This window comes from Centruroides sculpturatus, unplaced genomic scaffold, assembly GCF_000671375.1.
Source record: "Centruroides sculpturatus isolate CEXI.00-Female unplaced genomic scaffold, Cexi_2.0 scaffold729, whole genome shotgun sequence".
Lineage (NCBI taxonomy): Eukaryota > Metazoa > Arthropoda > Arachnida > Scorpiones > Buthidae > Centruroides > Centruroides sculpturatus.
The window spans coordinates 377,608-393,832 of NW_019385029.1; the positions used below are offsets into that span (position 1 = coordinate 377,608).

General features: G+C 28.1%; 1 protein-coding gene across 1 annotated transcript in view; it reads left to right on the forward strand.

Moving 5' to 3' along the window:
* Positions 1-16,225, forward strand: part of LOC111633654 (charged multivesicular body protein 2b-like) — a 39,840-nt gene that overhangs the window by 20,641 nt on the left and 2,974 nt on the right. The window contains exons 5-7 of the mRNA XM_023378261.1: positions 5,776-5,826; positions 7,010-7,112; positions 9,508-9,614. Of these exons, the coding sequence (XP_023234029.1) occupies positions 5,776-5,826; positions 7,010-7,112; positions 9,508-9,614 (261 nt within the window). The remainder of the gene's footprint in view (positions 1-5,775; positions 5,827-7,009; positions 7,113-9,507; positions 9,615-16,225) is intronic.

The following is a 16,225-nucleotide window of genomic DNA, read 5'->3' on the forward strand; positions in this document are numbered from 1 at the left end:
TGTTTTGTGAAATATTGTCAATTTGCTGTTACTTTTTGAAAAGCCTACATAAATTTATGCTTCACTCCAAGTAGTTCCAGATGCTTAGACATTTGTATGCCATTTACAATTAACAGAAAAACATAAAATGTGTTTAAAACATGTTACTTATATTTTTATTATACAATATATACTGAATTTTATAATAAAAATAGTCAGCATATTTACATTAACACAGGAAATCCTAGTTAGTTCAAAATTCAAGGGACTAAATAATCATGACTTCGAATTATCCAAGATTACATATTTCTGTACAATATGCCAAATGCCAAGTAATTGATATAATTTATTAAGCAAACTGAATATTATTATGTATATAGGATGTTATATTCACTAATTAATTAATTAATAATAATAATAATAATAAATATAAATAAACTGCAGGTAAACAGCACAGTAAAATCTACATTTTGAGGAATTCTGCTTTACTTTTTATAAAATCTATCTGGCAACTTGCGAGGTTCTCATAAGTTGCCAGATAGATTTTATAAAAAGAAAAGCAGAATTCTTCAAAATGTAGCCCAAATTATTTTCTAAGAGTCCCAAAAAGTAATAAGTTGCCCAAATGCAGTAGTATAGAGCCCTACAAATATCTAATTCTGGTACTTGTAGGCCAATCTTGCAATTCCGAAAACCAGCCATATTTTACAAGATAAGTGAAAAAGGATAACATGACACCTGAAAATGTGTTATGAACTTCACTTCCAGAACTAATAATTTAGAGATAACCATACTGGTTATTCATCATACCCATAGGGATGTGCTTTTAGTGCCATGACCTGTAATGGCATTCAGCTGATTATCCCAATTAATGCCAAACAATTGCTGGATTATATTGGACTATATTGATGCTATTAATTACCAATTAAATGTCAAGTAGTTTGAGTTAGAGATAGTATATAATTAATACTTAATAACTGGCAACTCTTGATAAATTTAATAGTTAGTAGGCCAACTCACTTGAAATTAGTAGTTAGTAGCATTAATATAGGCCAATATAATTATTCCTGCAATTGTTTGGCATACTTAGAATTAATCTTGTGCATCCAAGGGTTAATATAATAACCAAATGGTCATTTTGCCATCCATCCATACCAGAGATTACCAATGGGGTTGATAGAGACTTTCTGGGGTCAGTGGAATTTTGAAAGGGGTCACTGATATTGATAGAAAAATCAGATACTTATTATTCTTTCTTGAGAATTTTAGATAATTTTCAAATAATAATAATGACTCTCTCGTGGTCACCATCTGGCCGTGGTGGAGAACACATTAATTTTACTGATCTGTAGGGCAATGCAGGCTGGAGCACAAGCTCCTGGTAGGGATACCCATGCCAGTAAGGTCTATGGGGAGAAATGAAGCTAAGAGTGACCACCTCCCCATTCTGTGGAGATATTTATCATGGTAGTAACCAGATCTAAGTGTGATACCAGCTCAGACATTGCCTGGGTTAACAAGGTCCGCATTCATAGGTTAGTGAGAGGCTCATATTCGAAAAATAGGCCACAGTCTCTCTTGGTTACCAGTGGTGAAAGCAGCACTGGCCCAAGCATGGCTACTGCAATGCCCTCAACAGATGTGAGGAACCAACCTAGTCTTGGTGTTTCATTGGCAATGCATCACAGACCACAAAGGCTGGAAAAGCACGCCAACAGATGAAATAGACACCAGAAATGAAAGAGTTTATCATCCATACTTACTACACCATCACAAGACTCGAAACAAAGATGACAGCATACAGACAACAACTACACCATAGATTCACACAACAATATCCTCACCTCACTGTCACCAAACAAAGGGTTGTCGATCAAAAAAGAACAATTATACACAACAAACTAATCCCACAAATAACACTCAAACTTATCAAACAACAGGTTGCTGATCAAATACATCAACAGACAGAAACATTTAACATTAATGAAGATCACATAACCTGTAGGGATAATTCAGCAACAAGCACTGACTATAGCATAAGCATAACAACTACCAATAATACTACAGACACTTCCTCATCCACCACTGATAACATAGACATAGATTTAGTTAATACGCTCTCATTTATATTTCAGGAAACACTCACTAAATATACAGGTGCAGATTCCACACAAAGATCACGAATACCAAAAATTAACATGTCAAAGGTAGTAGGAAAAACACTAAATTATGTAAACACTCATTTACTACCACACTACATCCATTTAATTTCTACACACTCATATATTCACACATTAGTTTATGCTGGAGCAGTCACAGTAGTGACATATCATGCACTGAAAATACAATCTCAGACAGATACACACAAAACACAATTCTATCACAAGCCTGCCTGGCAGAGAAGAATAGAAACACAAATAAATGACATTAGACAACAATTAGTCAAGCTGACACAACACACATTAAAAACAATATAACAGCAAAATTAAAGAAACAACTCAAAAACATTTTCAAGAAAATAAAAACACACACAAAACATGAACAGCACAACACATATTACAGAATACTTTGATACACTAAAACAAAAACTTGCAGCCAAAGCATGTAGACTCAAATGATGCAAAACATTACTCTACAAAAACAACAAAATAAATTATTTACAAACAATGAAAAACTCTTTTACAGACAAATCAGTACCAAAACAAACACTGATACACAGTGTTTGTTTTGTGGCACACCAACAGAAGAACTCACAACTTACTGGTCTTCTCTTTGGTCCAGTGCTATCACACACAATGCTGATGCAGGCTGGATTGAGGAGGAAAACAAAAACTTGCACAATATACCAATTATGCCTTGTGCTGAAATAAGCATACACAATGTCCAATATGCTGTTAATGGAACACACAACTGGAAGACACCTGGTGTAGACAACATTCACAATTTCTGGTACAAAAAGTTTACATTTCTGCACCAGGAACTAGCTAAACACTTAACACATATCATCAATCCACAAGAGATGCCAAAATTTCTAACTCAGGGCATCACCTACATGAAACCTAGAAACAACAATACCACAGACCCTACACAATACAGAACAATTACATGCCTTCCAATACACTACAAATTGACAGCATGTATCGCAAACAGAATATACAAACACGTTGAAGAACAGAACATTCTTATTGAACAACAAAAAGGTTGCCGTAGAAATCACGGGATGCAAAGAACAGTTACTCATAGATTCAGTCATTCCACAAACAACACAGAAACATACACATGGCATATATAGACTACAGAAAAGTAATCAACGGCATTCCACACAGTTGGCTGCTACATATTCTACACGTGTACAAAATACATCCATCACTCATTGCATTCTTCCAAAATACTATGCAGTACTGGAGAACAATCTCAGGGTTCATAACGCTTCCTTATAAACAAACCAAATATTCATTAGGCGAGGAATTTTTCAAGGAGATTCCTTGAGTCCTCTCTGGTTCTGCCTAGCCCTGAACCCATTATCCAACATATTAAACAACACACAATATGGCTACAATATCAGACATAAAAAAACAACAAAGTTTACACTGTCACATCTCATGTACATGGACGACATAAAACTTTATGCATCCACACAAAAACAACTTCATCAACTCCTACAAATCACACATTTCATGCATCAAGGACATACAAATGGAGTTTGGCCTAGACAAATGCAAAACACTTTGCATAGAAAAAGGAGTCCTGAAGAAAGAAGAATTTGCACTTGGAAATGGAGATGTTATTGAATCCATGGAAGAGGGTGAGTTTTACAATAATTTAGGATTTCAACAGGCCAAACTAACGTAACATACACAAATAAAACAAAGATTAAAGAATACCAAAGTAGGTTAAATGCCATTCTCAGAACATGGTTAAATGCAAAACACAGTAAAAACAATAAACACATATGTCATCCCAGTACTCGCATATTCTTTTGGAGTTATACATTGGACTCGCACAGATCTTGAGCAACTCCAAAGGAAAACAAGAACAACACTTACTAAGCATAAACAACATCATCCTAAATCCGCCACAGAAAGATGAACCCAGTGGTTTCTAAACTTTTTTGATTCGTGGTGCCCTTGCTAAATCCAGATATTTCCAACGCACCGTATGTCAAATTCTAACAAGTACAATTTGCAAAATAGCCAATATTTTTTAAATTAAGTAAAATTATAAAAATTGTATAACATTTCATGGTGCTGCGGCACACACTTTGGGAACTGCTAGATTAACCCCTCCATGTAAAGATGGCGGACTTACCTGATCAACATAGTAAATTTTCCCTACAAACACAGTCACTGCAAGAGTTTTTCTACAAAAAACAAGAAACATCACAGTTACATAAAGCAGTAACTCTATCAAACTCAAATAACACATCATTAAACTTACACTCACATCATATGAACATGACACAACATATAAAATGCATAGACACCATTAAGCAATCGTGAGCTCAAAAGGCACTCTATGGCAGGCATCCTTAAGACCTGGCCCAGGATTTTGTTGACAAAACTGCATCAAACAGCTGGTTAATTTGGGAATGCCTCTTTGGGGAGACAGAAGGATTCATGATTGCTTTACAGGATTAGCTCATAAATATTAAAAACTACAGAAAACACATACTCGGATACAACACTCACAAATGTCACATCATGACAAACTATACAACACACCACTTCCAGTTGCAAGCTCTTGGCACAGACAGATTATTTACACAGACATAATCAAGTAGCAAATATAATACACCAAGAGCTTGCAAACAAACACAAATTATTAGATGTCCATGAACCATACTACAAATACATCTCACAGACAATATTGGAAAACAACACACACAAAATGTACTAAGACAGAACCATAATCACAGATAAAACAATTTATCACAACAGACCAGACATCACACTCATTGACAAGCACAATAAAATCACATACATTATAGACATATCCATTCCAAACACAATATACAAACAGTGATTGTATTTGTTTGTAGTGCAGGAAATAAGGCATCTGTGGAGGAGGGTGCTTATTGTACCTGTCATTTTCTCCTCTACAGGTGTCATATCTCACAAAAGCCTGGGATCATTACAATTGAATAGAAATACATACATCTACAATACAGAAGGCCAGTATATTGAATACACATCATATTGTCAGGAAATTCCTGAATACAGATGCGCACATACTGACACACTTATTTAAATTTTGTCTTGTTTTAGTTGCTATGCCTTGACTCTGGTCCGGCATAGTATACATCAACCAGTGTCAACCAAGTATAACTCACTAAACCCAATATAATAATAATAATTGTGGGAAATTCATTAACTGGTTTAATAATTTACTTGATATATTATAGAAAATCTTGGGAAATGACATAAAAATTTTAAGGGGGTTGATTGAAAAGAATATTTTTTATGTGGGGGATCAATGCAAGAAAAAGGCTGGGAACTCCTGGTATTTACCAATCCCATGTAATAAGACCTACTATACTTATCTATTATTGTAATTTATGCTCTCATAAATTATTATTCATATAATATATATATATATATGAACATTCCGTCATATAATAATCACAGAATATTTGCTGCTGTATAAATATTTTAATAATGTTTGACAATAAATTGCATCAATGATAAAGGCATTGTGACTTGTGACTAATTAGTTATTAAATGAGTGTATATATTAATGTGTTCATTCTTTAACAGAAAATAGAAAATATTAATAATTTCAACATATTTGTTTTTCCAGAGTATACAAGCTAATGCCAGCTTAGCATCTGCCATGTCTAAAACTTCAAAGGTAAAATTTATTCTAAATGTTTTATAAAGCAATATAGCATAATAAACAACTAATTTTTATATAGTATTAATTATTATTTAATTTTGATTTTCTGAAATTTGAAAAATATTTTAAAATGTCATTATTAAACTGCATTTTTTTACTATTGCAAAAATTCAAATTTGCATGTATTTTTACTAAAACTTTTTATCCAATTAACAAATAACCACATTGTTAGACACGTTTTTCTTTTGACAAACATTTTCAAACTTTCAAAGAAAGTTTTGAATTCTTGATAGACCTGACTGAGGCAGGCTTATAAAGCTGAAAAATGTTTGTCAAAAGAAAAATCTATGCTGGAAAAGAGCTTAAAGATGTGGTTATTTGTTAAATGAACTTGGTTTCCAATCTGATACTCTTAAGTATATTATTTATCCAAGTGATGATTTTCATTTTCTTCCAAAAATTGCAAAAAAGTTAGTCAAAAAGACAAAAATTGGAAATATATTGACTTTGAAAATCCTAACAAGAATTTACATATAATAAACTGTTTTCTTTGAATATTTGTTTTCAGAAAATTATACCCTAATTAAGTATGCTTTCTTTATCAATGTATAGAGATTGAATTTACTGTAAAATTATTTTATCCTTTTTTTTTTTTTATTTTATTATTTCCTATAAATTCTTGATTATTGATTAATAAATTTATATGTGAAAAAACATATTTTTATATAATATTTATACTGCATTTTGTCAATAAATGAATCAAATTTTAGATTGAAACATATTTAATCAGACTTGCATATAAATTATTTTGAAGTTAATAAGTAGCATTATGACTTTTATTAAAATGTACTTTTATTTACTAAATTTAAAAAATTTTCTTGTTAATTTTACATATATTGTTTATTTTTGTAAGATATAATATATGATGTAATTATTTAAATATAGATGCAGTATATAATACCCATATTTTATGTTGAGAAGTAATGATCATAACCTTTTAAGAATATTAAAATATATAATAATTTAGTTACAAATAGTGAAGTTAATTGTTTTTATTTGAAATAAGTACTTTTTCACATTATTTAAATTAGTTATTTAAAGTTTGGGGAGAAATTTTTGATTTTAATCTTTTCATAAATATTTTTTAATAGTTTATACTACTTTTTGAAATTGTAATGATGATTTAAATTATAATTAGACAATGGCAGCAGTTAACAAACAAATGAAGCCTGAACAAGTTATGAAGACTATGCAAGACTTTGAAAAAGAAAGTACTAAAATGGGAATGGCTGAAGAAATAGGTTGGTATTAATATATTCATTTTTTTTTACTGTTAATTTTTTTCATATTCTTAAAATTTATCATAAATTTACACTCTATGTATTTTAATATTTATTTCCTTGTCCTGTAATAAGCAAAATTAGAAATTTAAGTAATTTGAGAAATTTAAATATTTAATTTTTTCAACAATTTTATATATCATATTTACTCATATATATGATGATCTCAATAGGACAAGGTGTGACTCTAAAGATCAAAATAAAGAAAATTAGATTTATTAATACAATTCTAATTTTATTTCCTTTAATCAGAAATAAACTATCAAATGCATGTAAATGCACACATTGTCCCACAAAAAAACTGGCATATTAAACTTTAAGGAAAAATCTTGTAAAATTCACAACATAATTTGTATTTGTAACACTGAACAATTGAGAACTTTTTTTGCCAATTCTAAACAGTCAAATCCACTCTCCTTCAATTACACTTACAAGTTTCTCAGAATTCTGATTTCTGAATAATCATCTGTTTTCACGTGGAAATGGATTAAAACTTATAGCGGGCTCTCATGTGATTTTAGAATTTCAGTTTGAAATTTAATTCAAAAGCTTTGCTTTTCCTATTGCTATTCATCTTTACTCCTGGCAATGCACAAGAACGATTGAAACGACCTAGATAAAATACTTTCGTTTCTAAACACCAGAAGGTGAGCAACCAGTAAAAAATGCAAATGCGTGGTTCACAAAAATTATTGCAAAAACCCCAAAAAAAAGCTTTGCTCGTGCATATAGGATGACCTAGGTTTTTGAAGTAGTGAAAAATGAATAAAAACCTCATTTTATATGCGAGTAAATATGGTAAGTTTATTAAAATATGAAATCTTGTCTAGTTTTAAAAAATTTCATTCATAATTTTATAATTTCAATTTTTGATTTAATACTAAATTATAAAAAACTTAACTGAAAATTGAACCTTAATTCTCTTAGTACTTTTTTTTTTATTGTATCTATATTTATTTTAAAAATAAGTTAGTATTTATTTTGACTGACTATATTTATCATTAGATTAAAATTTAAATTATAAGTGAAACAAAATTTAAAATGAAATTTTAAAATGATAAATTATTAAATTTTAGTGTAAATTGAAATTTTTTTCTGTTAGATAAACTGCTTACGAATTTTGCCAATATCATTGAAAAGTTTTCTTTGAATAAAAATTGTTTAAAATTTTATTTTTTTATTTCAAATTTGAAGCTTTCGAATTTAAATTAATATTTGAGGCTTTTTAAAAGTTTATTTTCCATATTAGTACCAATAATTTGCATATTTTGAACTTCTAAATGCCTATTTTGCCTTCCTATTTATGATTTTTAGTGCTTAGATGTTCAAACCTCTTAATCATTAGTTATCTATAGCATATAAACATAATGTATATATAATAAAATATAAAATTATAAATTTAATGGGCAATCGGAAGTTTTTCAGTTTTTAAGGACATTTTTAAATTATTTTCATAAAAATCTCATTATGTTTTCTTAGAAATTTATTTATAACCACAACTTTGAAAATGACATTTTAATAATTTTCATTGCATGTATGCATATATATGTTTTAATATGTTTATATGCTGTAAATGTTTAATCATTATGGCTATGATTTTTAGTGCTTAGATATTATAAACAGGCAGATACAATAGTCAATTTACAATATTTTGAAATTTTAAATATGAAAACAGGCATTTGAAAACTTCAAATATTATCTGATTTGAATAATATACCAGCTATATCATTTATGTGCATATACAATTCAACTAAATAAAAAATGTGAACATGTTTAATGTTAAATATACTTACAGTACAAAAGGCACAATACTTTGTTAGAAAATACAGATTAGAGATATAAAACAGAAATTGCCTATTTATACTGTCTTTAAAATCATTATTAGTCAACTGATTTTTCTTACAATTTACAGAATGAAATTAAAATTTTGGGAAGGATTAATTGATTTTAAATTTGAAATTGTTTATAGTTGAAGTTTGCCAAGGTAAAATAAGTAACTTTCAGAAAATATGATAAAGTATAGAAACTTCAGGCACTTATCAGAGAAATCGGCTGTAACAAATAGAATAGGTATTATTAAATTTTGATATATCACTCATCATCATCATCAGCTGATGTATGTTTTGATACAAAAAGCCCTAAAGTTGAACCAAAGAAACAAAATAAACATTTAGGAGCAATGTTCAAGCTTTACTAATGATAAAGAAATTTTTAAACTTCGTAATAAAAAATAGAACATTTTTATTTAGTTTATTTTTTTATTTGAATTATATTTATATATTACAAATTATGCATTATTAAATTTCTAAATAATAATAATTTTATCATAATTAATATATTATAATATATTAAACAGTGGATGATACATTAAATGGTATCCTGGATGAATCTGGAGATGAAGAAGAACAAGAAGCAATTGTAACCCAAGTTTTAGATGAAATTGGAATTGAAATATCTGGAAAAGTATGTTTTGTGTTTGTAATTTATAATTTATATAGGTTTTTTATATTTAAAATATATTTTCAGTTTATAAAAGAAATCATAGAATGGAAGAATCACTTTGTATTAACCAATGTAACACTTTTACACATATCATAGTGACAAACTGAAAATATATAATGTATCAGAAAATAATTTATATACACCCTAAACAAAAATTTCTTAGACACTTCTTGATTTTAAACTGTTATATATATTGAATGAAGTAAAAGAAAAACAGGCAATAAATTTATTTATAAAAATTATTATGTATTAAACTGTGATATTCATTAACATAAATAACAATAAAAATGCAAATGTTTGCATTAATTTTATAGAAATAAATATTTGATGAAAGATTAAGTGACACCTCTAGCAATGATAGAAATTACTGCATTGTGTACATGTTCACATATTGTATTAATAAGAGCATGACACTCATCTTGATTAATTCCATCCCAAACTTCCTGGATTTTTGACATAATCTAGTCACTGTTGTTGAGATCTTCCCCATAGAATTCCAATGGAAAAAAATCTAGACTGCTAGATGGCCAACTTAGTATACAGTATACTATTGTAATTTTCAAGCCATGCCCTTGTTGTTTTGGCAGTTTGACAACTCGCATTATCCTATTGGAAAATTATATTTGGGTTTTGTAGTTTTTCCAGATATGGAAGAAAACTTTCTTCCATTTGCTAATATTTTTTTGAATTCACTGTTTCATCAATAAAATGCAAAGTGCTAGAACCTTGAGCAGACATGCAACTCCATAATTCCACGATGCTTTCTGGGAACTTGATTGCACAATTAAAACATTTACAATGAAAGAATTCATGCATATTTTGTTGTTGCTTTTGATGCAAATTTCAAACTTGGTTTTATTGTGTAAAACAATGCTGTTCCATAATTGTTGCATGCAGTTTTGACTTTCCTTTCCTTTAGTCAATTTTTTGTTTGAGTATTAGTTACCAAAAGTTTTTCTTACCTTGAAAAACATCACATGTTGACACACAGCCATTACATTCTCATGCTGTCATATTGCACTGTTGTTTTACCTGATGAAACTTGTAGTTAAGTTTCTACAAATATATTCAATAAAACTCTTTAGTAATTTATTTACTAGCATCTATATTCTATTCAATTATCAATTCTGTAAGTGATGCTCACCAGTTTTCTTTCATAATTTTGCACAAGAACTTGAGATTGGAAGCTGCTATAATTTTCAGTTGTCCTGGGTCAATCTATCAGTTTTGTTTTACTTTTTATAATATCAAACTGTTTATTTATCAATTTTTAGCTTTGTAGCTATTTGGTGCAAGGATTTTCTGCTTCATGAAAGTTTACAATTACTTCTCTAATATTAGTTTACTGCTTATCCAGGTGCCATTTATTTTACTCATTTATATCAAATGACTATTGCTATTTGTATAATATGCAAATTATAAGAATATATCCAATAATATTTAAGTAAATAGAAATGTTTAATTTTTGTATTATCTTGGGTATTTTCTGTCAAGCTGAAGGTGTGAAGTTTTTGTCACACATGGTTTCTTAATAATTTATGCAAGCATTTGCACTTTTATTGAGTTACAGTAGAACCCCTCTAGTCCGCCCTCGGCTAGTCCGTCGCTCCAGTTAATCCGAACGTGGTCAGAGTCGGAAAACTTGTCCCGACTCGTCAGTAACTCACCGCCCGTCGCGTTGTTCTGTGTTCGTTACAGTATATGTTTTACATTGTGTGTACGTATACAGTTTTGTGTGTTTTTCAACATGTCAGGAGTGAAATGTAAACACGTTACTCTTTCATTAAATGAAAAATTAGCAGTACTACAAAGACTGGACAAAGGGGAAGATTGTTTATTTTACTTTTTTTCTGATAATCCGATCTTTTTTGCGTTCCGACCATACCCCCAGTCCCAAAGATGACGGATTAGAAGGGTTCTACTGTAATTCCATTTATTGATAGTATGGTTTAACACACAATAATTTTTGTAATCATATTTTTGTTTTATATTTTTCTATCTTTAAATTGGAATGCTGCTAATAATCGAGATGGTAGACTTATATTTGTTGTAATTTTTAAGTTCGGATTTGGAATAATTATATTTCATTAATTTTAATAAATGATCTAAATGATTTATTTATTTTTAAAAGTTATTGGAATTTTTCAGATCACATTATCACTGATGTATGTTACTTTGTAAAAAATTTCTCTTAAGGGTTTTTAATGAGTGGAAAAAAAAATTTATTTACTGATTCCAAATTTGCTAATTTATTTTATAAATTTTCTTATCAACAGATGATAATTAAGTAATGAAGTTATCATTGCATTATTATATATGAATTTTTAATAAAATCTTTATTATGTGTGGATAATCAAAAAGTTTTGTTATTGATTTGCCTAATTCTCTGCAAATTGAAAATCTTTTATATTAAACATTTCTTCAACTTCTGAAAATCTTAAATCTCAATTTTGTACAATATGAAAATTTAATATAATGTTATAGGTTGAACCTCACTAATCAGAGATTTACTAGTCTGGCAGCATTGATGGTCCAGGATTGTAATTTGAATCTGATGGTCATTAGTTTGCATGACTGCTGCTTGACCAGCTGTTCAGTGTTACATTGTGAAAACTGAAATTATTACATTTTTAATGTTGAGATATACAAAATGATTTGCAGTTTTATAATGTAAGGACTTACAGCAGTTGATTTTGACTTCAAAATTAAAAAAATATGCCAAGGTCTGTTTTGTTATCATTGGCAATAGCTCTCTTATTTTTTTTGATTATATGAAAAGTAGCCAATTTGTGATTTTAAATATTTATATTGAAATAAGTCAGCACGTTTTCTCCTACTAGGTAAAACTTGATTTTAATTCAGATTGCATAAATACATTTTGAAAATGGATTTATGTAGTATAAAAGTTAAGGTAAATAAATTGTTCATAATTTTTATGTTTTACAGGTATTAGTAGGTTTATTTTTTGATCTTTTTTTCTACTAAACTGTTTATTATTACTAATATTTTTGTCACAATACAGTAAACTTGTACCACAGGACTAGGTTTGTGTCTATGTAAGTTGTATTGATATTAGTACTAAAACACTACAGTATATGCATTATTTTACCAGTACTTACTCTAAGCTTCACTGGTTTGGAAAATCCACTACTCTAGTACCTGTCTTGTTCCAAGCTTTCTGGGTTAATGAGGTTTAATTTGTATTTTATTAATGTGATGCTATTCAGTGGTGGTCTGATATTGTCAAATAATATAACAAACTATAACTACATTGCATTTAAGTATCAAATTGCTTAACCATATAAAATCATACAGCTTTATACTTGAATATGTGACTATTTCATTATCTTAGTAATGAAATGATTGCACATTAAAGTATAAATATTGTATGATTTTATAAAGCCTTTCCAGAGAAGGTCATTAAATTCTAAATCTTTTCTTAAAATAAATTTTATAAAACAGTTTATATTATCTTAAATGATAAAATGTTATTAAAAACAATATATTAATACTTAAATATATATTTTTGTAAAGGCTAAATATGAATATTTTTTGAGGGATAAAAATGTATTTACTAGTTACTTAATACATTAAAAAGGAAATCTAATTTTACAAGTCAGAATTTTCTTATCCAAATATACTGTATCATGTCTATTTTTAGAATTTTCTATACTTTCAATTTATACCCAAGCTGTCTATGAATATAAAATTTGAATAAAGATACTGAAGTGGTCTTTGTAGCTTTAGAAATGCTTAAAATTGACTTACTTGAAACTAAATTAATTTTAATTTTGTGCATTGTAATGGGTAGCTATTTTTAAAAAGAATATTGATATCCCCTATGTAACATGGTGGTTAGGTTCTAAAAGTAAGCAAAAGTATACTATTCTTTTTTGTAATTAAGATAAATATTAAATTAATTAAAATATCTATAACCATAAGGCAGATAATAGGAAGGGCTTATCACACCAATGATAATGGGCACAAACGCTCAAGAATCAAAGTAAAAATTTAATAAAACAAGAAGGGGTTACAATAAGATGATTACATAAGTGTAAAAACCGTAAAAATCCAAAATGCATTTTGGACTATTTTCCAATGGAAAAATAGTCCCTCATCAGTTGGTAATAGTCTTAGTATACTTAAAATTATACAAGGTGAAAAAATATCAAATTTAAATTTAAACTTAAAACTATGCCTAAAACTATACAATATAAAGATGAAACCATCGCCATGACTGTATGAGCAGTAAGCATTATCAATGTAGACAGGATTAACATTTCTTCTTAATGTTGCATGGTAACATGATGAACAGGGTGCTGATACAAAAATAGTTATGAGTTAGCTGAAATATTGGTTAACAGTTATGAAATATTATTATACAGTCAGTTTAAATTATTTACATACCAAAAACAGTAGAACAACAGAGTTGCAGGTTCAGACATTTCTACAAGATGCAAGGAGCAGTTACAAAGGAGATGTGTTACCTTACACATCTGGAGCACAAGTGGTGACAACATATGATGCAGCCAGATTATCATTATCATTGGTGTGATAAGCCCTTCCTATTATCTGCCTTATGGTTATAGATATTTTAATTAATTTAATTATACTTAAGGCTAAAATCAATTTTCTGTAATAAGATAAATATGTTTATTGAAACAATCATCTTGTTAAATAATTTAAAAACAGAGTGGATGTCACACCAACAATTTTACTAATTTAAGAGAAAAATTCAATTTGAATTTTTCTCTTAAATTAGTAAAAATTAGGAAAAATTCAATTTGAATTTTTCTCTTAATTATTCATTGTTTTAACTAACAATCACAGTCAAAAGTATTGCACATTAATATTAATTTTTTCTTCACTGCTAAACTCTGTTAAACAAGGACATTTTCTTTTTGGCAAAATATCATTTGAGCTTTTGACTTTAATCTTGAAGTATCGGCAATATCTTGATTTTTTTCTGCTTTTTTTGTAAAGCCTGATATTTTTATTTACTTGTGTTTGCCTAAGATATTTTTTAAAAATTTAATCTTTTTGTGTAATAACTTTTAATTTAATTTATAAAAACAAAACATAGCAATATTCTTTTGACTTTAGTTAGAGCAGTATCACCAATGACTATCACACCTGGTTTGTAGGAGAAGGAAAAAGAAAAATTGTACAGTTAGTTCTCATTAATGAAAACCAACCTGAAAGACATGAAATAACATTGAAAATTTCAATATTATAAAATCTGGGGGCAAATATGAGACAACAAGCATTTTTGAATAAACAAATATTGAATGATGACGTTCGTACTTAAAAATTGTGACATTTTGTACAGGATGTCTCCAATTCTCAAACCATGTTGTATAGGGATTTCCCCAATTCTTCAACCATGTGTAGGAATACCTGTATATATCAATTTTTAGTATATCCAAAACATTATTTCCAAGTTTATTTAAAACTTACTTTTATAGTGATATGCATTTACAATTTTTTTCTATTGTCAAAGCAACTTCTCTTTAGTTGAAATTTCCAAAGTGAGAAAATAAATTTTATTATAATATTTAACAAATTCATAGATTTATAAGTTAATAAAAGTTGACATAAATGCTTATAATTATATGATGTATAAATATCTATAAAAATTTTGAGAAAGTTTGCTGCAAGAATTTACCTTCCTTCTAGAAACCTTGAATTTTCTGTTTCCAATGTATTCATAAAAGATAATCGTTGTAAAAGATTAAAAATATTTTTGAGTTAATATAATCTTTGTAAAAGCTATTTTTATTTAACCTAAATTCTTTTTCTTAGTTTTTATAATGTATAATCTAGATCCTGTTTTTTGAAAATGGTTATTAACTAATATTAACATTGTCAAAAGATTTTTTATTTACTTAATTATCCTTTGTTACATGCATTCATATGAGAAACCACAGATAACATCTTTACTTAAACTTATAAATATCAGAATATTTTATCATAATGATTCAAACAATGTACCAAACATCATAAGAAAAGAAAGGGAGTGTTAACTATTTTTCGGGGTTGAGAAGAGAAAAATGGACAAAATCTTTGTCATGATAACTACATATGAAATTTCTTAACCAGTATTAAAAAATAAGAAAATACTAAGTAAAAGGCATAAAATCATACAAAATTTTATTCTTATTCATTCCTTGATTTTATTTTGTTATTAAATAACTTTGTTCTTGTCCTTTAAATTTTATACAGAATGATTCCATGTGTATAAAACTAATATTTTTTTATTTATATTAAAATTATATGTAGTAAATATAAAAGAAAAATTTTCATTTATTAATTGAAAGGATTTAAAAATTTAAAACAAATTCTTTTACTTACATAAAACTTTTCTAAATGACATTAAAAATAATTTCTTGTTATGAAATCTATTTGCTAAATACAATATATACTAGAGGAAAATAGAAATGATAACCTCATTTTATACAAATGTTTTATTGCAAAAACATTGTAAACAATTCAATTAAAACTTAAGATATAAATTTATGAAATCTGTCACCTAATAAAATTATTATAGATGTAGAAAAGAAATTTATAAGTTT